Source organism: Bubalus bubalis, chromosome 4, assembly GCF_019923935.1.
Source record: "Bubalus bubalis isolate 160015118507 breed Murrah chromosome 4, NDDB_SH_1, whole genome shotgun sequence".
NCBI lineage: Eukaryota > Metazoa > Chordata > Mammalia > Artiodactyla > Bovidae > Bubalus > Bubalus bubalis.
The window spans coordinates 61,967,097-61,993,095 of record NC_059160.1 but is presented as its reverse complement, the minus strand read 5'-3'; the positions used below and the strand labels follow the sequence as shown (position 1 = coordinate 61,993,095).

Genomic DNA, 25,999 nt, shown 5'->3' with positions numbered 1-25,999 from the left:
GCCATCCAGTGGAAATCGACAACGTCCAATGGAGAGAATCATCAAAGCTGATCCTCTTACAACTACCCGAGAAGTTGCTGAAGAACTCAATGTCACCCATTCTATGATCATTTGGCATTTGACACAAACTGGAAAGGTGAAAAAGCTTGGTAAATGGGTGCCTCATGAGCTGACCGAAATTCAAAATACTGTTGTTTTGAAGTGTCAACTTCTCTTATTCTATGCAACAAACAACAATGAATGATTTCTTGATCAGATTGTAACGTGACAAAAAGTGGATTATATATGGCCAACAGCAATGACCAATTCAGTGATTGGACTGAGAAGAAGCTCCAAAGTACTTCCCAAAGCCAAACTCAAACTTACACCAAAAAAGGTCATGGTCACTGTTTGGTGGTCTGCTGCCTATCAGATCCACTACAGCTTTCTGAATCCCCGCAAAATCATTACATCTGAGAAGTATGCTCAGCAAATCGATGAGATGCAGATGAAAACCACAGCTTTTCAACAGAATGGGCCCAATTCTCCACAACAACGCTGGACTGCAGGTCACACATCCGTTTCAAAAATTGAATGAATTGGGCTACAAAGTTTTGTTTCATCCGCCATATTCACCTGACTGCTCGCCAACCAACTACCACTTCTTCAAGTATCTAGATAACTTTTTGCAGGGAAAATGTTTCCACAACCAGCAGGAGGCAGAAAATGCTTTCCAAGATTTTGTTAAATTCCAAAAGGTGAATTTTTATGCTACAGGAATAAACAAACTTGTTTCTCATTGCTAAAGATGTGTTGATTGTAATGGTTCCTATTTTGATTAATAAAGGTGTGTCTGAGTCTCATTATAAAGATTTAAAATTCATGGCCTGAAACTGCAATTACTTTGTTTTACCAACCTAATACGTGAAGCCCTCAGCAAATGAAAGGATCATTTTAAGCAAGGGAGTAGCTGTGCTCAATACTTCAATTGCTCCTTGTTGAAGCTATCTTTTTTTTTTTTTTTCTTAATATTCTGAAGAACTAGTAAGTTAAATAAACCTTCAGAGATGTATCTAGAAAGATATTTTCTGCTTCAGAGAAGTAATACTATTTATTGAAATAATAAACTGAAAGCATAAAATGAACATTTAACAAAAGCTATTTTGACTCTTCTAGTTTAAGAACTGATCTCTAATATTCAATTTGTTAGATCACTTTAGCTAACTTGAGTTTAGAAATACTTTCCATATTACTAATATACATCTAAATTTAACTTTCTGTTATTCAGTATGAAACATTTTTGTGTGAGAAACATAAAATTGCAAAATTTAATTTCTCTAATAGCATGTTAGAAGAAAATGAATGAAGGGATTTGGTTGTATTATAGAACATAAATTTTTAGAGTACTGTGTTTGTTAAATACATATGAACAAAGATAGTGGAGGTGCAGGAATTCCAGTTGAGCTATTTCAAATCCTGAAGGATGATGCTGTGAAAGTGCTGCACTCAATATGCCAGCAAATTTGAAAACCTCAGCAGTGGCCACAGGACTGGAAAAGGTCAGTTTTCATTCTGCTCACAAAGAAAGGCAATGCCAAATGATGCTCAAAGTACCACACAATTGTACTCATCTCACACACTAGCAAAGTAATGTTCAAAATTCTCCAAGCCAGGCTTCAACAGTATTTGAACTATGAACTTCCAGATGTTAAAGCTGGATTTAGAAAAGGCAGAGGAACCAGAGATCAAATTGCCAACATCAATTGGATCATAGAAAAAGCAAAAGAGTTTCAGAAAAACATCTACTTTTGTTTTTTGACTGTGCCAAAGCCTTTGACTGTGTGGATCACAACAAACTGTGGAAAATTCTGAAAGAGATGGGAATACCAGACCACCTGACCTGCTTCCTGAGAAATCTGTATGCAGGTCAAGAAGCAACGGTTAGAACTGGATATGGAGCAACAGATTGGTTCCAAACCAGTAAAGGAGTATGTCAAGACTGTATATTGTCACCCTGCTTATTTAACTTATATGCAGAGTAAATCATGAGAAATGCCAGGCTGGATGAAACACAAGTTGGAATCAAGACTGCTGGGAGAAATATCAATAACCTCAGATATGCAGATGACACCACCCTTATGGCAGAAAGTGAAGAGGAACTAAAATCCTGTTGATGAAAGTGAAAGAGGAGAGTGAAAAAGCTGGCTTAAAACTCAACATTCAGAAAACTAAGATCATGGCATCTGGTCCCATTACTTCATGGCAAGATGGGGAAACAATTGAAACTGAGAAATTTTATTTTTTGGGGGTCCCAAAATCACTGCAGATGGTGACTGCAGCCATGAAATTAAAAGACACTTACTCCTTGGAAGAAAAGCTATGACCAACCTAGACAATACATTAAAAAGCAGAGACATTACTTTGCCAACAATTGTCCATCTAGTCAAAGCTTTTTTTTTTTCCATTAGTCATGTATGGACTAATGAGATTTGGACTAATGAGATTTGGACTAGTGAGATTTGGACTGTAAAGAAAGCTGAGCGCCAAACAATTGATACTTTTGAACTGTGGTGTTGGAGAAGACTCTTGAGAGTCCCTTGTACTGCAAGGAGATCCAACCATTCCCTTCTAAAGGAAATCAGTCCTGGATATTCATTGGAAAGACTGATGCTGAAGCTGAAACTGCAATACTTTGGCCACCTGATGCAAAGAACTGACTCATTGGAAAAGACCCTGATCCTGGGAAAGATTGAAGGCAGGAGGAGAAGGGGACGACAGAGAATGAAGTGGTTGGATGGTATCACCAATGCGATGGACATGAGTTTGAGCAAGCTCTAGGAGTTGGTGTTGGGCAGGGAAGTCTGGCGTGTTGAGTCCATGGGGTTGCAAAGAGTCAGACATGACTGAGCAATTGAACTGAACTGACCTTGATTCTTTTAAAAACCATATTTTAAAAAATTCTTAAATTGAATTTTGTCATTATTAAGTAAGCTTAAGATGCTGCAAGAGACCTTATTCTTAAAAGTGTAATGTACATAATTATTTTGTAAAGTGATTTTTTGAAAAATCAATTTTAAACATATTAAAAAAGAATACTTTTCAGTTTTTAAATTGAAAGATTGTGGATTAATAATTTTAGTTGTGTAGCAAAATGATCTATACATATATTTTTTCTTTTTTGTTTCTTTCCCCTTATAGATTATTTATGTTTATTTTCCCTTATGCTAAGTTGCTTCAGTAATGTCCAACTGTTTGTGATAACATGGACTACAGCCCACCACACTCCTATATTCATGGCATTCTCTATGTAAGAATACTGGAGTGGGTTGCCATGCCCTCCTCCAGGGATCTTTCTGATCCAGGGATTGAACCCACCTCTATTAATGTCTCCTACCTTGGCAGATGAGTTCTATATCACTAGCACCACCTGCAAAGACACATTTTCCCTTACAGATTATTTCAAAATATTTAGATAATATATAGCATTCATCCCCTATGCTATACAGTAAGTCCTTGTTAATTATTTTATTTGTAGTGGTGTATATATGTTAATGAAAACTCTTAATTTATCCCTTCGTCTCTTTTCTCTTTGGTAACTGTGTTTGTTTTCTATGTGTGTGTGTCTATTTCTATTTTGTTAGTAAGTTTATTTGTATGCTTTTTAAAGAAAATTTTGTGTATAAGCAATATTATATATTTGTCTTTGTCTGGCTTACTTCACTTACTATGATAATTTCCAGGTCCATTCATGTTGCTACAAATGACACTATTTCATTCTTTTTTATAGGTCAGTAATAGTCCGTTGTATATATGTACCACTTATTCTTTATCCATTCATCTTTCAGCAGACATTTATGTTGCTTCCAGGTCTTACTGTAAACAGTGTTGTGATGAATATTGTGGTATATGTATGCATCTTTTCCAAGTACCGTTTTCTTTCCATATAGGCCCAGGAGTGAGAATGTAGGATCATATGGTAGGTCTATTTTTAGCTATTTAAGGAAACTTCATACTATTTTCCCTAGTGATTGCACCAGTTTATATTCCCACCAACTGTGTAGGAGAGTTCCTTTTTTCCCCACATCCTCTCTACATTTATTATTTGTATTGTTTTTGATGATGGCCATTCTGATCGACGTGAGGTGATATCTCATTGTAGTCTTGATTTGCATTTCTTTAATAGTTAGTGGTGTTGAATATCTTTTCATGTACCTGTTTTGGTCATCTGTATGTCTTTTTTAGAGAAGTATTTATTTAGATTTTCTGCCTATATTTTTACTGTTTGTTTGTTTTCTTTTGATTTTGAGGTGTATGAGGTGGTTGTACACATTGTCACAACACTTGCAAATATTTTCTCTTATTCCTTAAGTTGGATTTCCTTTTGCTTGTGATTTCCTTTGCTGTGGAAAAGCAAGTTTAATTAGGTTCCCTTAATTTATTTCTGTTTTTATTTCCATTACTCTAGGAAACAGATCTAAAAAGACCTGGCTGTGATTTATGTCAAAGACTGTTCTGCCTATGTATTCTTCTAGGAATTTTATAGTATCCAGGTTTACATGTAGATCTTTAATCCATTTTGATTTTAATCAAAAATGAACCGTGGACTCCGACCCAAAAGCGAAGTGGTCAAGCTTCGGGAACTCTCACCTGGATGCAGGAACTTACCGCAGGTAGAAGGTGCAGGTGCAGGAATTGTAACTCAGCAGCAGCCTCAAGACTCCAGAAGTGTAGGTCTGTGGACTCACACATGCCTGAGTAAACTTAGACCCTGCTAGCCTCTTCAGGGTTAAATGATGGAAGCTTATCAAAAAGACAGAGCAGGCTTAAAAGGGTTTCAGTTGAACATATCTGGAACAAACTGGAAATCATAAGGTAAAGGAATGCTTTAAAACTCATAGACTAAGATGAAAAATATATGATGTAAAACGAATAAATATATAAAGGAGGGCAAAACAATTTTTCTTACAGTCATCTGTGAACTAACTAGAATAAATGTAATGAAGGAGTTAGAAAATCTCAATAGATGTGAAAATGAGTAATTATATGCTCCATGGAATAGGATATATATAGTAATTCTCAAATTATTACTTACCTTTAAAATGAAAAGAATCCCTGGCAAGGCTGGAAGATGATGCTTATCAGGATGGCTACTCTTCAACATATAAGAAAATGATGAGTGTTGATAAGGTGTGAAGAGATATGACATTTGTGCACTGTTGGTGGGATTGTGAAAATAGTGGAGCCTCTGGGGAAAAGAGTATAAAGTGTTCTCAAAAAAATTGGACTACCAAATGATCAAGCAGTTATACTTCTGGGCAGATATCCAAAAGAATCTCTACAAGAGATATTTGCCAGATTTGTGATCTCCAAAAAAGATTTCGCTTTGGGCCCAGGGAAAAGAATTGATCCCTCAAGAGCTTTTGTGTAGCAGAGTTTTATTAAAGTATAAAAAGGGACAGAGAAAGCTTCTGAATAGACGTCAGAAGGGGGATGGATAATGCCCCCCTCGCTAGTCTAAGCATGGGAGTTACATACTTTTCAATCGGTCATTACAATAAATCAAAAGAATGTCTCAAGGTTGTAAAGATCTTAAGAGACTCCCACAATTTATATTTTAAGATAACAGGATTGCTGCTGCTGCTGCTAAGTCGTTTCAGTCGTGTCCGACTCTGTGCGACCCCAGAGACGGCAGCCCACAGGCTCCCCAGTCCCTGGGATTCTTCAGGCAAGAACACAGGAGTGGGTTGCCATTTCCTTCTCCAATGCATGAAAGTGAAAGTGAAGTCGCGAGTCCTGTCCGACTCCTAGCGATCCCATGGACTGCAGCCCACCAGGCTCCTCCGTCCATGGGATTTTCCAGGCACAGGATTAGAACTTAACAATAGGAAGATTTTACCAGACCCACTCCCATAATATACATTCTAAGATAACAGGATTAATCAAAATGTTTTCAGGAAGGAGAGACTGTCCTCAAGCAGGATACTTTGTTGTATAATCCTTACTAAAGTGAAAGAAAGTGAAGTCACTCAGTCCTGTCCGACTCTTTGCAACCCCATGGACTGTAGCCTATCAGGCTCCTCCATCCATGGGATTTTCCAGTCAAGAGTGCTGGAGTGGATTGCCATTTCCTTCTCCAGGGGATCTTCCAGACCCAGGAATTGAACTCGGATCTCCCACATTGCAGGCAGATGCTTTACCGTCTGAGCCACCAGGGAAGTCATAATCCTTACTAAGGAATGTAGAAAAAAAAAGTGTATCATTTCCTCCTCCTTGATAATTCCAGACTCCTATCTCTTCCTTGAGAGTCCCCAATCCCCATCTCCTCCTTGGGGACCCTGGACTTCTTATTAACCTGCTTAGGAATTGAGAGGGTTGGATGGCATCACTGGCTCTATGGACATGAGTTTGAGTAAGCTCTGGAAGTTGGTGATGGACAGGGAAGCCTGGCATGCTGCACAGTCCATGGGGTCGCAAAGAATTCAACACTACTGAGTGACTGAACTGAATTGAGGAATTGACTCTCTAAATACTTACAGTAGAGGTATTCAATTTTCCCATAGGTGGAAACAATCCATATATTTGCTAACAAACTAAACATAAACAAAACGTGGTAAATGCATACAGTGGACTATTATTCAGGCTAAAAAGGAAATCCTGTCACAAGCAAAGTATAAAGGAATCTTGAGGACATTATGCTAAGTGAAGTAAACAAAACCACAGCTACTGTATAATTCTACTTATATGATGTATCTAAAAAATTCAAATTCATGGAAACAGAAAGTAGAATGGTTACTGGGGCCTGGGGAAGGGGAGAAAAGGGCAGTTGTTGTTTAATGAGAGTAGAGTTTCAAATTTGAGAAACATAAAGTACTGGAGATTTGTTTCACAGTGTGATTATACTTAACAGTATTGAGTCATACATTTATAAATGGTCAGAATGCTAACTTGATGTTATGTGTTTTTTTACCTCAATAAGGAAATAAATATATAGTTTTTTTTTTTTTAAACTGGGCTTTTATGCAAGTTATTTTAGAAAAGGTCAAGGTATTTAAAACTGGAACAAATGTTGAAAATGGAGCTTCTTGGTAATAAATCTATATTGTTAGCTAAGAAATTTGTCAAAACATTAAAATGACCTGACTTTCATGAAACCATATAAAAAAGAAAGAACAGTAAAACTAATATTTAAACTGCAACTTGAAACATTATGAGTACTGAGAATTAAAAGGTTTTATTTCTTTTTATGAAAAGTTTCCATAGCACTTTAGTTATGAATCAAATTTCAGTTTAAAATTCAAGTAAATAGCACCTATGTTATTTATTTATATATCATTATTGACCAAAGTTAGAGTCATTGTAAACTTTTTTCCTTGTAAAATTTTGTGCTTTATTGTTTTCTGGGGGATTTATTAAGCTATAGCAATTAAAATCTAATTTGAAAAGTAGCATTATGATCATTTACTACCTGGGATCCACTAGCATACTAAGACTAAAATAGACAGGGAATTGTAAAATACAATATTTGAATGTACAGGAAAGTGTCGTGTTTATGGTAGGTAGATAGCAAAAACAACTGATCCTCCTTCTATCCACAGTCACTGCAATGTGTTCTTTAATTCCTTCCATCAATAAATAATTCTGTCTCCCTGAGTCTTGGCTGGCCCTGTGACTAGTTCAGTGAATACAATATGGTAGAAGAGATATTGAGCCTAAGACTCTGGAGCCTTGCATGTTCCCATTCTCTTCCCTGGAGTTCAATGTTCTTACATGAGATCAGATAAAGCACCGTCTAGAAGAAAGCTCACTTATTTAAGGTAATAGTAATTAAACTGTTAGAGTTGTGAATGAGGCCTAACTAGACTGCAAGACCCAGACATTCATAATGACAATCCTATGAACAAACCCAGCCAAGATCAACTGATGTCTGCTCAAACTGGCAGAAACACCCAGTTGGTCCAGAAACTCAAGTTTTAAACCACTGATTTGGGGATGATTTGCTATTGCATGATAACTAACTATAGAAAGTGACAGGTGCACATGAGGGTTCTACAGAGAGGGCTAGGGAGGGATGCAGGGAAGGAAGTCTTTGTAAGAGGCGATGCCTTGAACACAGGTCGAGAAATGAAAGTCAAAAACATTCCAGTCTGGACCATTGAGGTTTATGGTGAAAAATGCGAAAGATAGTAAGGTATAAAATAAACAAATGTAGAACATCTTCCTTAGAAATATTAGTGAAGGTCATACCTTCTATTTTTTTGATGTTACAGATAATCTTTGAGGAGACAATATGCCTTCTTATTGAATTCCTTGTCCATAACCCAGGGCTTCCTTGTATTTTGCTAGTTTAACTTTCTTAATGTCTAGAAGTTTGCTGAGATTTGCTGGCTTCTGTTGGCTTAATTTAGCTATATTTAGAAATTTCATTGTATTATGTATTTCAGCACTAGTTGTGCTGTATGAGCATATTGTTGCTGGTAACTCACTAGGTCATGTCCGACTCTATGCAACCCTGTGGACTGCGACATGTCAGGCTTCCCAGTCCTTCACAGGGAGGCCTGGCACGTTGCAGTCCATGGGTTGAAAAGAGTCAGACAGAACTGGGTGACTGAACAACCACCACCACCACAACAAAGGAAACTAGTCCCAAAGTCTAGCTTCTGCCATGTAAGAGGGCAGAAAAGTGAACAGCTACACTGTTCAAAAGTGAACAGTTGCCTTCAGAGTTGGGAGGCATTAAAGAAAAAAAAAAATGTTCAGGCCTGCTCACTGTTCTCTTTATATTCTTTGTTCTCAGGAAATGAAGACATAAAAACTCATTCTGCTTTTTTCCTTTTTACTGCAACACTTTCAGTGAATATTCAGGGTTGATATCCTTTAGAATTGACTGGCTTGATCTCCTTGCATTCCAAGGGACTCTCAAGAGTTTTCTCCATCACCGCAGTTCGAAACCATCAGTTCTTCGGCACTCAACATTTTTTATTGTCTGTCTCTCACACCTGTACATGACTACTGGAAAAACCATAGCTTTGACTTTATGGATCTTTGTAGGCAAAGTAAAGTCTCTGCTTTTTAATATGCTGTCTAGGTTTGTCATTGCTTTTCTTCCAAGGAGCTTGTGTCTTTTAATTCCATGGCTGCAGTCACTGATTGTAGTTATTTTTGGAGCACAAGGAAATAAAATCTGTCACTGTTTCATTTATTTCCCTATTTACTTGCCATGAACTTAGTGTTTTGAATGTTGAATTTTAAACCAGCTTTTTTACTCTTCTCTTTCATCCTCAAAACTACCCGTGGTGGATTCATGTTGATGTATGGAAAAACCAATACAATATTATAAAGTAATTAACCTCCAATTAAAATAAATAAATTTAATAAAAAAATGGATAACCAACAAGGACCTACTGTTAGCATGGGGAACTTTGTTCAATTTAGTGACAATTTACTGCTACTGTTAGCACAGGAGACTTTGCTCTATTTAGTGACAACCTAAATGGGAAAAGAACTTGACTAGAAGTATATACATGTACATGCATAACTGAGTCACTTTGTGTTATACCTGAAACTACCACAACACTGTTAATCAACTCTATTCCAATATAAAATAAAAAGTTAAAAAAAAAAAAGAGGCTCTTTATATCTTTAGTTCCTCTTTGCTTTCTGCCATAAGGGTGGTGTCATCTGCATATCTGAAGTTATTGATATTTCTCTTGGCAGTCTTGATTCCATCCTGTAAGTCATCCAGCCTGGCATTTTGCATGATGTACACTACATAGAAGTTTAATAAGCAGGGTGACAATATACAGCTAGATATATTCTTTTACCAATTTGAACCACATGGATGGTTTTACTATTTCAGCAGATTTTCAGATCACTGCCACCTGGATGATAAGTTAATGTAGAGGCTGTGCTCTTCACTTTAGAGATAATCCAATGAATCTAAACCTATATATTTGGGCTTTAAAGTTCCTTTTCCAAAGTCTATGTGGATCTCCAGGGATCTAAACTCATGTTTTTTTTTCCTCTCCAGGGTTAAAATTAATTCGTTTTTTTGCTCAAAATAATTAATCATTATCTTGAATATTTAATTCCTGCTTAAGGAGAGTAACTGTAATAATCTAAACACTTTTTGGATATTTGCATTGAAAAAAAACAATGGATACTATTACTCCATTATTTCCCTAGGAGTTCAAGAATTCAATATTTCCACATAAGATTTAATAGTTCTTTTATTGATCAGAGCCAGGTTAGAGCTTAGGTAAGGACCTTTTTGGGTTTCCCCAAGTGGTGCTAGTGGTAAATAACCCACTTGCTAATGCAGGTAGACAAGAGACATGGGTTCGATTCCTGGGTCAGGAGGTCCTCTGGAGGTGGGCATGGCAACCCACTCCAGTATTTTTACCTGGAGAATCCCATGGACAAAGGAGTCTGGTGGAATACAGTCCATAGGTCACAAATAAGTGGACATGACTGAAGAAACTTAGCGCACACACACAAGGGCTTTTTCATGGAAATCTAATTTCATATTCTCTTGATAAGAGATATAATGTAGGAGAAAATTTATTTTCAACAATAACTGACATGACTCAATTTGTTTATTTTAATAAGCACTGAAATTATGATTTGGGGGCTGAAATTCCATAATAACAGTGGTATAGCCTGTTAATATGAACAGACAGACTAGTGTTCAATAGTTAACAAATGAAAATTGTGGCCTTCCAGGCCACTATTCTTTTTAAATTTATATTTTACACATAGTTTCAACATATCTTTACTTTCTTGAGATCAGTGAAATTCTTTTGATTAAGTCTGTAAAAGCTTCTTTCACTTGTTTGTTCTTCAGGCTATAAATAAATGGGTTTAACATGGGGGCAACTGAAGTTGTAAGCACTAACACATACTTATTAATTGCCATTTCATCTTTTGCTGAGGGTTTGACATAGATGAAAATACAACTGCCATAGGTGATAGAAACCACAATCAAGTGAGAAGAGCAGGTAGAAAAGGCCTTCATCTTTTGCTTGGAGGAAGGGAGCTTTAGGATGGCATTGATGATGTAGATGTAGGACATAACAACACATAGAAATGTCACAATGTTAATCAGCACAGCAAGGGTAACAACCATCTGTTCTATGAACCATGTGTCTGAACAAGAGATCTTCAGCATAGCAGAAGCATCACAGAGAAAATGATCAATAGCATTAGAATCACAGAATTCCAGGTTTAAGCCCAGGCAGAGTGGTGGAAATATGACCAGCCAACCTACTATCCAGCAACAGACAACAAGCCAAACACACACTCTACTGTTCATGATGGTTGAATAATGTAAAGGTTTACAGATGGCCACATAGAGGTCATAAGACATGATGGCCAGGAGAAAAAATTCTGTTCCTCCAAAAAGGAAGATAAAAAATAGTTGACTAACACAAGCATTGTAGGAAATAGTCTTGTCCCCAGTTGATAAGCTGTATAAGAATCTGGGAATGCACACAGTAGTGAATAAAGTTTCTAAAAAGGAGAAGTGTTTGAGGAAAAAGTACATGGCAGTTTTAAGGTGAGAATCTATTAAAGTGAGTATAATGATGGTCAGGTTCCCAGTGACACTCAGTAAGTAGGAGACAACCAGAAATGTAAAAATCAGAACCTGCATTGGAGGGTCATCTGTCAGTCCCAGGAGTATGAATATAGATAATGATGTATGGTTTCTCATCATTGACTTGTACTTCTCAAACTCCTCACAAAGTCAAGTGACACTGAACTGAAAAACTTGTATGAAATTATGAGGCTATGGCCATTGGGTAAAAAAAATCCAATCAATGCAATGAATAGTCATTTTCTTCTTTAATTTGATAATGACTGGTCAAAACTGTGGTGTTCTCAGCTCTTTTGATGTACATATAGAAATCCTCAAGATCATATTTTTGTGAAATAAGTTTACTATAGTTCATACTTTTATACTCCATTCATGCACTCAGATCTCTATTTTTCAGTTCATCTAAATTCTGCCCTATATTCTCTGAAATGTATTTGTCTATAGAATTAGAAAGCATTGTCTATGTGATACGATTTTATGAGTATTATAATGTTCTTTGGTCCTAATAATTCTTCATTATTTCCAAGTTTGAATGAACTCACAAGCTGTTTGAGGCGTGGCTTCCTGTTAAATGCAAATAAATGACTGACTTTGACATTTATACAGAGCATATCGGCCAAACATGCAGTATTTCAATGTTTGCTGATATTGCAATGACTAAAACGTTATCTCACTTTATTTTGCTTTGGTGTGAGAATCGTCACCCAAATAACATCATTACTTACCAGTTTTCCTATTTATCTTAAAGCTTCTAATCAGTACCCGACTTTTCTTCCATTTTCACTCTGATAGAACAGTGTTCGATTAGAACTACATAAGCAACCACCTGCAATATTGGGTAAAGAAATTAGTATAAGCAGAAAATAAAGAAGACCTGAAGAGTTTAATCTTAATTGTTTGTGCTTCCAAGGTCACAAAAGACAAGGGGATACACTATGTGACACAGGTTGGAGAAGACCAAGGACACATGAACATTTCTTAACAAGTAGTAACTTGAATTGCGTCCTGCAACATAAAAATGTCATTAGTGCAAAAACTAGGAAAATCCAAATAAAACCTGTAGTTAATTAATTTTATTTTATATTATTATTATTATTTCTTTTCCAGCTATTTTTTTTGCTTGTCTGTGACCGTCCAAGGGTAAAGAATCTGCCTGCAATGCAGGAAACTCGGGTTAGTTTCCTAGGTTGGGAAAATCCCCTGGAGAAGGAAACGGTTCCAGTATTGTTGCCTGGAGAATGGCATGGACAGAGGAGCCTGGCAGGCTGCAGTCCATGGGGTTGCACGAGTCGGACACGACTTAGCAACTAAAGAGAGAGAGAGACAGACCCTCCAAGCCAGAGCCACAAGTGCACTCCTCCCAGCGCCACTGGGGATTGGGGATAAATTGGCTGCACCGCGCATGCTCAGTCTGATGTGCCAGGATAGCGAGTCAGGAGCCAGTGTGCTTGCGACTCGGTCGGCAGGGGGAGCCAAGAGAGCGCGAGAGACCTGTTGTGGCGGTGGTGACACCGTGTATCCCTGTCCCCTGACCTGGCCGCGACCTGGATCCGTCCTGTCCTTAAATCTCTCTTTTAATTATTAGTACTAGTATTATGAGTATTTAATTACTAATTATTAGTATACAGTGTTAATTCCTTAGTGTTAATAATTCCATTGTGATTATTAGGAATTTACATTTTGGGAGAGCTGGTTGAAGGTTATTTGGGTACAGTTCACTATTTTTTCTACACTTGTATGAGTACAAAATTATATTATAATTAAAAGTTTACCAAATTTTAGAAATAAAAAAGATAGAAAACCAAAACGGTAAACGGCAGTTGCTGAGCACTTTACCTCTGGCAGTATGCTGGGGCATATGGTCACATGAATTATTTGTATGGTATACATGTCTTCTCCTCAGTCCCTTCTGCTTCTTCAGCTGTATTTTTGTGGTGATATCCATTTTATCATATCTATTTGTATATAAGATATAATTTGAAATTAAAGTTGGCAGTTACATTTAGGGTTTAATGTTAATCAGCAGTACCTCAATTGCGTGGATTCTGTGTATACCTAAAAGCCAAAATTATGGCTTCAGCTAATAGTGCATGCAGTTTTTGACCACTGATAGTACACTCACGTGATGAAGATGTCCATGTTTAGAAAGGAATGTTACTCGTGGAACAGCTCTTCAGAGTGCTTCCACCAGAGTGGGGCATTCACTTTCCACAAACCGAAACAATCTCTCTGCCAGTTTGAGAGGAGTCTGTATCCTGATACAACTCTGTTCATTACCAGCTTCCCACTCCTGTTTTTCCCTTCACTAGCCTGATACTGATAATTGTAGGTTTATCAAGTTTCAGCTTAGTGTCAGTTGCTATGAAACACTTTCTTGAAACTTCATCTTGTACGTTCTTGGCTTCTATTTTTTGTCCCTCTAGCCCACTAGGCTTATCTCTTTCTTACCAGTAAATATGTGAATGTAATATTTGAGACTGGGTAATGTCTTCTTTATTGAGATACCACAGCAGCTAGCCCTATTCAGAGTTTATTAAGAGCTCAATAAATATGTTTATTGTAAAATTCATGAATTATATACATACTCTTCTGACTCAGAAAAAGTCAGTTTTCTCACGTGGTGAAATTTTCATTCCCATTTAGGGTACATTCTTTAATGAAAGTATGTAATTGTGCATGGGGGTCGATTAGATTCCTTTGTGTTTTAAACTTTTTGAGGTATAAATGATATAAAAAATGCCCACTCTTAATATATATACCATATATAATCTCTCTTGCTTATTTTCCTTCACTTCAAAAATGAGGGCTTTTAAATATTAAAATCATTATTTGCTTCCTGGCAATACAAAAAAATGCTACCTTTCATATTTAGTCCTAGATCAAAAAAAAAAAAAGTCCTTACAGTTCTTTTGCTCCGACCAAATGTATTATATACTTGGTCTTCTCTCTCATTACTTACATAGCAGCTAAGTCAAATATTCCTCATCCTTCAGTTATTGTCAGGATACTTTGTCACTTTTTTCCATTGCTGAATCAAAAGGCATTTGTCCTTAGAGGCTTCACTTAAATGGATATTTGGAGTTTCACTTGGTTACTATAAAATATTCCATTCCTAATCTTTATGGAAGGCAGATATCAGCTCCCACTTGGTACCTAGTCCCACTGTTTAGCCTAAAGTGGATATAGAAAAACAGAATAAGGGAAGTACAGGGGATGTTTTGCCTAAAAGTTAGCCTCTCCACCTCAATACCAGGTTAAAGATCATACAGGGACAGCACAGAGTTTCCAGTGGTGGGACAGGAATAAATTGTCTCTGTAGCCCAGGCACCTCCCCTCAGTCTTGTCAGAATGACTCTAGGTACCTGACTCTCCCAAGCACCTCAGGAATCCTGTGTGTCCTGAGGAAAGAGATTAATCTTTTTGTCCAAAAATTCCACTTTTTTCTTCAGTCATTCATATTTCTATTTAGTCATTCATTCATGTCATATTAACACTCATGATACAGATAGAGATGTTAAAATTGAGTTTTCATTAAAATGTGAAAGACTTTTAGAGGAAGGGGTCATGGAGTTATAAAGCATAAGCAAACGAGTCACTCAATAGAGATACAGGTCACCTATTTTATACACAATTTTTATTTCAAATGAGGATGAAGTTATGGCAGAGAACACATGGGAGTGTCCCTCTAATATCCACTGCATTTAGATGATCTTCATCATATTGATACATGAAAGCAGCTAATCAATGACTGTCTTGTACTTGCCACTCATACTGTGAAGCCACACTTCATAAGTGGTTGTTGAAACCTTTCACATAATTTTAAAGTGACAAATCATATAAGTTATGTTGGTATACATACATTGCTCAGAAGAAAGCACCATTCTAGAGTTCAGAAAATGGACAGAAAAATTAAAAAAAAATACTTCTCTGATAGTTGTAATCTCAGATGTTTGCTGAATCCCAAAGTTGCAAAGAGTGAAAAAAGTCCTCCAGGAAGGTCTTACAATGGAGAGAGGAAGGTGGATTCTGACCATTCTTAGGAGCACATACTCAAACTCATAGTGGTTTCCGCAGTTGGAGACTTTCACTAAGTCATCCTCCACTCACACAAGATGAAAATTTTCTCAAGAGAAAGCCTGTCTCCCCCTGAGCCCAGGGAGTCTTTACCCTGGAACTACAGAGCTAACAGTAAGTTAGTAAGTGGTTAGGAAAGAATCTTTTTCTGTTGTTGGGAAGATAGATATTCTATTGTTTCTGGAAGAAGGACATATTTCTAAACAGAGAATTTCCCTTAAAAAATATTGAGCAAATTTTCAATTATGTGAAACAAACAAACAAATATATCCTTGGTGGATTTATTTTATCATTATCAATGAATCTCTGGTGTAGTAGACTTTGGGGAGAGAGGAGGAAATACAGATCTGGGAAAAATGTCCTCAGAGAGGCAGGTGTAAGTAACATTAGCACCAGAAGCAGTGCAGATACGCAATAATAAGTATCAGATTACAAGACAAAAAGCAACCATGTGTTATTTTATTTCAACAGTATGTTAGGCATTTGTAATATGATACAGACAATTTTTCCAATTTATTAATCCTATAGAGCTGTAATTAATGTTTAGTGTCAGTATAAATATTCAGATAATAGAGAAAAATATTTTATCAAAAGAAAAAGCAAAGTGATAACTTACATTGATCGTTTTCAGAAGTACCTCCTAGATATTTATGTCTCTTTTGTTTTTGTATCACATAAGGCTTTTTGAAAACTGAAGTAGAGCTGATTTACAATGTTGTGTTTATTTCTGCTTTATAGCACAGTATTTCAGTTGTGCATACACATATATTATTTTTTATATTTTTTCCACTGTGGTTTTTCACAGGAGTTTGAACATAGTTTCTTCTATAATACAGTGGGATAGTATTATTTATACATTCTATTTATACTTGTTTGCTCCTGCTAACCCCAAATATCCACTACATTCCTCTCAATGCCCCTCATAGCAACCACAAGTCTGTTCTCTATGTCTGTGAGTCTGTTTCTGATGTACAGATAAGTATATTTGTGTCATATTTTAGATTTACCACGTAAGTGATATCGAATGTATTGATTTTACTTTTCTGCTTTACTTACTCTGATAATCTCTAGTTGCATCCATGTTGCTGCAAATGAAATGATTCATTTTTTATGGCTAACATTCCATTCTATATATATACCATATCTTCTTCATTCATTCATTTGTTGGTGGACATTTAGGTTGTATCTCAAGGGTCTTTTTATATCCATATTTATGATCTTATTTTATTTCATTAAAATTAATAAGTATTTTTGCATTTATGCTTACATATACTTTATATTCATAATTATATATTTTAATTTTTAGTTTATTTTGTTGTTTTGTCACTAGTTTGTGTCTGATTTTTTGTGACCCCATAAACTGCAGCACACCAGGCTTTCATGTCCTTTGCTAACTTGCAGAGTTTGCTCAAACTAATGTCCACTGAATCAATGATGCCATCCAACCATCTTGTCCTCTGTTGCCCCCTTCACTTCTGACCCTCAATCTTTCTCAGTATCAAGGTCTTTTCTAATTAGTTGACTCTTCACTTCAGGCGGCCAAAGCATTGCAGTTTCAGCTTCAGCATCAGTCCTTTCAATGAATATTCAAGGTTGATTTCCTTTAGGATTGACTGGTTTGATCTCCTCTCTGTCCAAGGGGCTCTCAAGAGTCTTCTCCAGCACCAAACTTTTAAAGCATCAATTCTTTGGTGCTCAGCCTTCATTATGGTCCAACTCTTACATCTATACATAACTACTGGAAAAACAATAGCTTTGCCTGTAAAGGCCTTTGTCAGCAAGTAATGTCGCCACTTTTTAATATGCTGTCTAGGTTGATCATAGCACACCTGAGGTCAGGGGAGGTGGCCAAGAGGAGCAACCCCAAGTCCAAGGAGCAGTGGCTGTGCGGGTGCAGGAGGGCCAAGAGGAGCTACTCCACATTCAAGATCAGGAGGGGTGGCTGTGAGGAGATACCCCTCGTCCAAGGTAAGGAGCAGCAGCTGCGCTTTGCTGGAGCAGCCGTGAAGAGATACCCCAAGTCCAAGGTAAGAGAAACCCAAGTAAGATGGTAGGTGTTGCAAGAGGGCATCTGAGGGCAGACACACTGAAACCATACTCACAGAAAACTAGTCAATCTAATCACACTAGGACCACAGCCTTGTCTAACTCAATGAAACTAAGCCATGCCATGTGGGGTCACCCAGGATGGGCGGGTCATGGTGGAGAGATCTGACAGGATGTGGTCCACTGGAGAAGGGAATGGCAAACCACTTCAGTATTCTTGCCTTGAGAACCCCATGAACAGTATGAAAAGGCAAAATGATAGGATACTGAAAGAGGAACTCCCTGGGTTGGTAGGTGCCCAATATATTACTGGAGATCTGTGGAGAAATAACTCCAGAAAGAATGAAGGGATGGGCCAAAGCAAAAATAATATCCAGTTGTGGATGTGACTGGTGATAGAAGCAAGATCCAATGCTGCAAAGAGCAATATTGCATAGGAACCTGGAATGTCAGGTTCATAAATCAAGGCAAATTGAAAGTGGTCCAACAGGAGATGGCAAGAGTGAACGTTGACATTCTAGGAATCAGTGAACTAAAATAGACAGGAATGGGTGAACATAACTCAGATGACCATTATATCTACTACGGCAGGCAGGAATCCCTTAGAAGAAATGGAGTAGTCATCATGGTCAACAAAAGAGTCCAAAATTCAGTACTTGGATACAATCTCAAAAATGAGAGAATGATCTCTGTTCCTTTCCAAGGCAAACCATTCAGTATCACGGTAATCCAAGACTATGCCCCTACCAGTAACACTGAAGAAGCTGAAGTTGAATGATTCTATGAAGACCTACAAGACCTTTTAGAACTAACACTCAAAAAAGATGTCCTTTTTCATTATAGGGGACTGGAATGTAAAAGTAGGAAGTCAAGAAATACCTGGAGTGACAAGCAAGTTTGGCCTTGGAGTATGGAATGAAGCAGGAAAGGCTAACAGAGTTTTGCCAAGAGAACGCACTGGTCATAGCAAATACCCTCTTCCAATAACACAAGAGAAGACTCTACACCAGATGACATCACCAGATGGTCAACACCGAAATCAGATTGATTATATTCTTTGCAGCCAAAGATGGAGAAGCTCTAAACAGTCAGCAAACACAAGACCGGGAGCTGACTGTGGCTCAGACCATGAACTCCTTATCGCCAAATTCAGACTTATTGAAGAAAGGAGGGAAAACCTCTACACCATTCAGGTATGACCTAAATCAAATCCCTTATGATTATACTGTGGAAGTGAGAAGGAGATTTAAGGGCCTAGATCTGATAGATAGAGTGCCTGATGAACTATGGAATGAGGTTCGTGACATTCTACAGCAGACAGGGATCAAGACCATCCCCATGGAAAAGAAATGCAGAAAAGGAAAATGGCTGTCTGGGGAGGACTTACAAATAGCTGTGAAAAGAAGAGAAGCGAAAAGCAAAGGAGAAAAGGAAAGACGTAAGCATCTGAATGCAAAATTCCAAAGAATAGCAAGGAGAGACAAGAAAGCCTTTCTCAGTGATCAATGCAAAGAAATAGAGGAAAACAACAGAATGGGAAAGACTAGAAATCTCTTCAAGAAAATTAGAGATACCAAGGGAACATTTCAAGCAAAGATGGGCTCGATAAAGGACAGAAATGGTATGAACCTAACATAAGCAGAAAATATTAAGAAGAGGTGGCAAGAATACACAGAAGAACTGTACAAAAAGATCTTCACGACCCAGATAATCACGATGATGTGATCACTCACCTAGAGTCAGACATCCTGGAATGTGAAGTCAAGTGGGCCTTAGAAAGCATCACTACGAACAAAGCTAGAGGAGATGACGGAATTCCAGTTGAGATATTTCAAATCCTAAAAGATGATGCTGTGAAAGTCCTGTACTCAATATGCCAGCAAATTTGGAAAACTCAGCAGTGGCCACAGGACTGGAAAAGGTCAGTTTTCATTCCAATCCCAAAGGAAGGCAATACCAAAGAATGCTCAAACTCCCACACAATTGCACTCATCTCTCACACTAGTAAAGCAATGCTCAAAATTCTCCAAGCCAGGATTCAGCAATACATGAACCATGAAATTCCAGATGTTCAAGCTGGTTTTAGAAAAGCAGAGGAACCAGAGATCAAATTGCCAACATCCACTGGATCATGGAAAAAGCAAGAGAGTTCCAGAAAAACATCTATTTCTGCTTTATTGACTATGCCAAAGCCTTTGACTGTGTGGATCACAATAAACTGTGGAAAATTCTGAAAGAGACGGGAATACCAGACTACCTGACCTGCCTCTTGAGAAATCTAAATGCAGGTCAGGAAGCAACAATTAGAACTGGACATGGAACAACAGACTGGTTCCAGATAGGAAAAGGAGTACGTCAAAGCTCTATATTGTCACCCTGCTTATTTAACTTATATGCAGAGTACATCATGAGAAATGCTGGGCTGGAAGAAGCACAAGCTGGAATCAAGATTGCTGGGAGAAATATCAATAACCTCAGATATGCAGATGACATCACCCTTATGGCCGAAAGTGAAGAAGAACTAAAAAGCCTGTTGAAGAAAGTGAAAGAGGAGAGTGAAAAAGTTGGTCTAAATCTCAGCATTCAGAAAACTAAGATCATGGCATCTGGTCCCATTACTTCATGGGAAATAGATGGGTACACAGTGGACACAGTGTCAGACTTTATTTTTTTGGGCTCCAAAATCACTGCAGATGGTGATTGCAGCCATGAAGTTAAAAGAAGATCACTCCTTGGATGGAAAGTTATGACTAACCTAGATAGCATATTAAAAAGCAGAGATATTATTTTGCCATCAAAGGTTCCTCTAGTCAAGACTATGGTTTTTTTCAGTGGTCATGTATGGATATGAGAGTTGGACTGTGAAGAAAGCTGAGTGCCGAAGAATTGATGCTTTTGAACTGTGGTGTTGGAGAAGACTCTTGAGAGTGCCTTGAACTGCAAGAGATCCAATCAGTCCATCCTAAACGAGATCAGTCCTGGGTGTTCACTGGAAGGACTGATGCTAAAGCTGAAACTCCAGTACTTTGGCCACCTCACGTGAAGAGTTAACTCATTGGAAAAGACTCTGATGCTGGGAGGGATTAGGGGCAGAAGGTGAGGGGGCGACAGAGGATGAGATGTCTGGATAGCATCACCGACTTGATGGACATGAGTCTGAGTGAACTCCGGAAGTTGATGATGGACTGGAGGCCTGGCATGCTGTGATTCATAGGGCCGTAAAGAGTCAGACAAGACTGAGTGACTTAACTGAACGGAACTTTCTTCGAAGGAGCAAGCATCTTTTAATTTCATGACTATAGTCACCATCTACAGTGATTTGGAGCCCAAGAAAATAAAGTCTGGCACTGTTTTTATATTTTCCCTATCTAATTGCCCAAAGGTAATTAGACTGGATGCCATGATCTTCTTTTTCTTAATGTTGGATTTTAAGCCAGATATGTCACTCTCCTCTTTCAGGTTTATCAGGAGGCTCTTTAGTTCCTCTTTGTTTTCTGCCATAAGGGTGGTGTCATCTGCGTATCTGAGATCATTGATATTTCTCTCAGCAATCTTGATTCCAGCTGGTGCCTCATCCAACCAGGCATTTCACAGGATGTACTTCTCATATAAGTTAAATAAGCATGGTGACAATATACAGCCTTGGCATACTCCCTTCTCAGTCTGAAACCAGTCTGTTCCATGTTCAGTTCTAACTGTTGCTTCTTGAGCTGCAAACAGGTTTTGAAGGAGGCAGGTAATGTGGTTTGGCATTCCCATCTCTTTCAGAATTTTCAACAGTTTGTTGTGATCGACACAGTCAAAGACTTTGGCATAGTCAATAAAGCAGAAGTAGATGTTTCTCTGGAATTCTCTTGTTTTTTCTATGATCCAATGGATGTTGGTAATTTGATCTCTGGCTCCTCTGCCTGTTCTAAGTCCAGCTTGAACATCTAATAAATTTAAATTAAAATAAATAAATAAAGTTCTCGCATCATGTACTGCTGACGCCTAGGTTGGAGAATTTTGAGCATTACTTTGCTAGCGTGTGAGATGAGTCCAATTGTTCAGTAGTTTGAACATTGCTTGGTATTGCCTTTCTTTGGGATTGGAATGAAAACTGACTCTTTCTAGTTTTATGGCCTCTCCTGAGTTTTCCAAATTTGCTGGCATATTGAGTGCAGCATTTTCACAGCATGGTCTTTCAGGATTTGAAAGCATTCAACTGGAATTCCATCACTTCCACTAGCTTTGTTTTTAGTCATGTTCCTAAGGCCCACTTGACTTCAGACTCCAGGATGTCTGGCTGTAGATGAGTGACCATACCATCGTGATTATTTGGGTCATGAAGATCTTTTTTTAATAGTTTTTCTGTGTATTTATACCTCTTCTTAATATCTTCTTCTTCTGTTAAGTCTATACAATTTTTATCCTTTATTGTGCCTATCTTTGCATGAAATGTTCCCTTGGTATCTCCAGTTTTCTTTTAGAGATTCCATTCTATTTCCCATTCTATTGTTTTCCTCTATTTCTTTGCATTAATCAGTTAAGAGGGCTTTCTTATCTCTCCTTGCTATTCTTTGGAACTCTGCATTCTGATGGGTATGCTTTCCTTTTCTCCTTTGCCTTTAGCTTCTCTTTTTTCTCAGCTACTTGTAAGGCCTCCTCAGACAATCATTTTGCCCTTTTGCATTTCTTTTTCTTTGCTGAACAGAAGGAAAACCTTACAATAATCCTGATGATATAAATGTAGGAAAGAACTACACACATGAGGGTGATGATGAAGGTCCACACAGCACACGGAGCAGCCATATGTTCTATCAGCCATGTGTCTGACTTGTCCCCAGTTGATATGCTATACATGAATCTGGGAATACAAGCAGTTGTGAATTAAATGTTTAAGGAGAAATTTTGTAGGAAAAGATACACAGGTGTTTTAAGGTGGGAATCAATCAGAGTGAGGGTGCTGATGCTTACTTTCCAATACACTCAACATGTAGGACAGAAATAGAAAAATGAAAAGCAAAATTTTCAGTCTAATGTCCTCTATCAACCCCATGAAGATGAAGGTGGTTAGTGTGGTTTCGTGTTTGATCCTTAATTGTGATCTCCTGTCCAGTCTGCTTGAAACAATAAGGAAAACTTTGCATGAGGAACTCCAGAGTCCTGGCTGGTTTTTAACTTCGTGAGAAGTAAGTCTGAGAGTGACTCTTACACAACTGTTTTGTGGAGAAGTAAACGCATAGCACATGGCAGTGTTTTATCACCTCTTTGCATCTCACAAACTGATTATTCATTTTTTAATCCTGTTATTTCATGTTTCTCCTTCTAATGAACTTACAATTTAACTGTAATTGATGTTCGTTCAACATATATTCTTATAAATAATGAAATAAAAACAGCAACTCTCTTTGAATAAGTTGCTTTGGGATCAAGAAATCTGCCTTCCATGCTCACTTTGGCAGCACATATACTAAAATTGGAACGATACAGAGAAGATTAGCATGGCCCCTGTGCAAGGATGACATGCAAATTCGTAAAGTGTTCCATATTTTTAAGCTTCTGCACAACAAAGGAAATTATAAGCAAGGTGAAAAGACAGCCTTCAGAATGGGAGAAAATCATAGCAAATGAAGCAACTGACAAACAACTAATCTCAAAAATATACAAGCAACTCCTACAGCTCAATTCCAGAAAAATAAATGACCCAATCAAAAAGTGGGCCAAATAACTAAATAGACATTTCTCCAATGAAGACATACAGATAGCTAACAAACACATGAAAAGATCCTCAACATCACTCATTATCAGAGAAATACAAACCAAAACCACTATGAGGTACCATTTCACGCCTGTCAGAATGGCTGTGATCCAAAAGTCTACAAGCAATAAATGCTGGAGAGGGTGTGGAGAAAAGGGAACCCTCTTACACTGTTGGTGGGAATGCAAACTAGTACAGCCACTATGGAGAACAGTGTGGAGATTCCTTAAAAAACTGGAAATAGAACTGCCTTATGACCCAGCAATCCCACTGCTGGGCATACACACTGAAGAAACCAGAATTGAAAGAGACACATGTACCCCAATGTTCATCGCAGCACTGTTTATAATAGCCAGGACATGGAAGCAACCTAGATGTCCATCAGCAGATGAATGGATAAGAAAGCTGTGGTACATATACACGATGGAGTATTACTCAGTCATTAAAAGGAATACATTTGAATCAGTTCTAATGAGGTGGATGAAACTGGAGCCTATTATACAGAGTGAAGTAAGCCAGAAAGAAAAACACCAATATAGTATACTAACGCATATATATGGAATTTAGAAAGATGGTAATAATAACCCTGTATACGAGACAGCAAAAGAGACACAGATGTATAGAACAGTCTTTTGGACTCTGTGGGAGAGGGAGAGGGTGGGATGATTTGGGAGAATGGCATTGAAATATGTATAATATCATATATGAAACGAGTCACCAGTCCAGGTTCGATGCACAATACTGGATGCTTGGGGCTGGTGTGCTAGACGACCCAGAGGGATGGTATGGGGAGGGAGGAGGGAGGAGGGTTCAGGATGGGGAACACAGGTATACCTGTGGTGGATTCATTTTGATATATAGCAAAACCAATACAATATTGTAAAATTAAAAAATAAAATTAAATTAAAAAAAAAAAAAGAAAGAAAGAAATCTGCCTTCCCCAATTTCCTGTCTCCAGACATGCTTCTAACAGTGAGGTAATCCCACCAAAAGACAAACAAACAAATAAACAAACAAAAAAAAACACTTTCAACGGTCTTAAGAAATTCCTAACATTAAATTTTACATGTATGCTAGCTATTATACTCCAGTGAATTCTTATTACACAGTCTATCCTGTTTCAGTTAATCCAGTCCAGCTTCTTGGATGTGTGTTAAAGACATTTTTCATAGATATATTTTCTAAAAGATTTATTTACATGTGTTACAATCTAAACATTTTGAGGTTTGCCTCATTTAAAATTTATTTCAAAAGTATGTATGTAATCTTTGTAATATTTACCATTGTCTGTATTTTCCTGATACTATTAGAATACATTGCATATGTTTATGCTTCCTAGGTTATCCTTGTTCTATTAAAATTTCTCTCCAACTTACAAGCCAAATTTTGAAATTGTGTCCTTGAATGGATTACTTTGTTTTCAATTCCTTAGACAGTGAAAACCCTAATGCTTTCTAACAAGATCCTACAGTTTAATAATCTCTAGATGTTGAGGGCTTTTTTCCTCTTTTCTCATCAAAGGGTTCTCAGTAAGAGCAGTTTTTTTTTTTTTTTTTGATATTAAAACTCTAAACAGAATACTATTTCTCTCTAAACACATTTGACACTGACACATTGCCACTCCCTGTAAGTATTTTGTAGTAATATGTTTGTTTTGTTTCAAAAATTTTTTCAGAAAAGTAAGAAAATGTTGGGCTTCCCAGGTGGCACAAGTAGAAAAGAACTTGCCTGCCAATGCGGGAAGCATAAGAGGTGCAGGTTCAATCCTTGAATCAGGACGATCCCTTGGAGGAGAGCATGGCAACGTACTCCAGTATTCTTGCCTGGAGAATCCCATGGATAGAGCCTGGCAAGGTACAGTCCATAGAGTCGCAAAGAGTCAGACACAACTGAAGTAACTTAGCACACAGATGGATACAAGATGTTAGGAGTTTATTTATAGACCTGAAGATCCATATCCCAGATTTTTAAAATGTTTTTGGTCAAACTTGTTTCAGCTTGAAATACACTCATTCACATTTTTAGAAACGACATTTAGCAATATCAGCTTTAACCAAACTTGGTCATTTCTTGTTGATAGTTCTCCATTTTCACTTATATTTCATCTATTACACATAGGTATCTCCTCTGTCACTTTAACAATTTATACATCAACTCACCTGATTTTTAAACCAATTAAACTACTCCAGACAAGATCATCTCTGTCACTTGTTTCACTCCTTGAACATACTTTAGTCTTCATTTAACTCAAACTCTGCTACATGTGAGGTAATAAATTGGTAACTTATGAAAGTCATGATAGTTTGATTTCCACTGTCTCACATTTCCCTCAATTTCTTCCTACTTCTCTGTTTTTTATTTTCCTTTAGGCTGCCTTTTCTAACCTTTCTGATTATTGATTGACTTGTGATATTGCAATATTTTCTTTCACTTACTCTTCTTTCTAGGAGAGTCTCATAAATAAGGTGACTTCACTGAGGCTGATAATTCTGAAATTTATATCAGCATGGAAAATGGTTTTGACTATTTCTTGGATATTTAGATCAGACTTAGAGTGTTTGAATTTCACC

General features: G+C 37.5%; 1 protein-coding gene and 1 non-coding gene across 2 annotated transcripts; one reads left to right on the top strand and one right to left on the bottom strand.

The window, feature by feature from the left end:
* Positions 1-10,747: 10,747 nt before the first annotated feature.
* LOC102411149 (olfactory receptor 6C2-like) lies at positions 10,748-11,686 on the bottom strand. Its single transcript, XM_006054321.3, has one exon. It carries the CDS (start codon positions 11,684-11,686, stop codon positions 10,748-10,750), a length of 939 nt encoding a protein of 312 aa, XP_006054383.3.
* Positions 11,687-23,117: 11,431 nt separating this feature from the next.
* On the top strand, positions 23,118-23,224 carry LOC112584870. Its single transcript, XR_003109254.3, has one exon. It is a non-coding gene; the product is annotated as a U6 spliceosomal RNA (small nuclear RNA).
* Positions 23,225-25,999: the final 2,775 nt, after the last annotated feature.

What these genes read in the sequence shown, in the direction of transcription:
- LOC102411149 (XM_006054321.3), bottom strand. Translation starts at nt 11,686, where the DNA reads ATGAGAAACCATACATCATTATCTATATTCATACTCCTGGGACTGACA.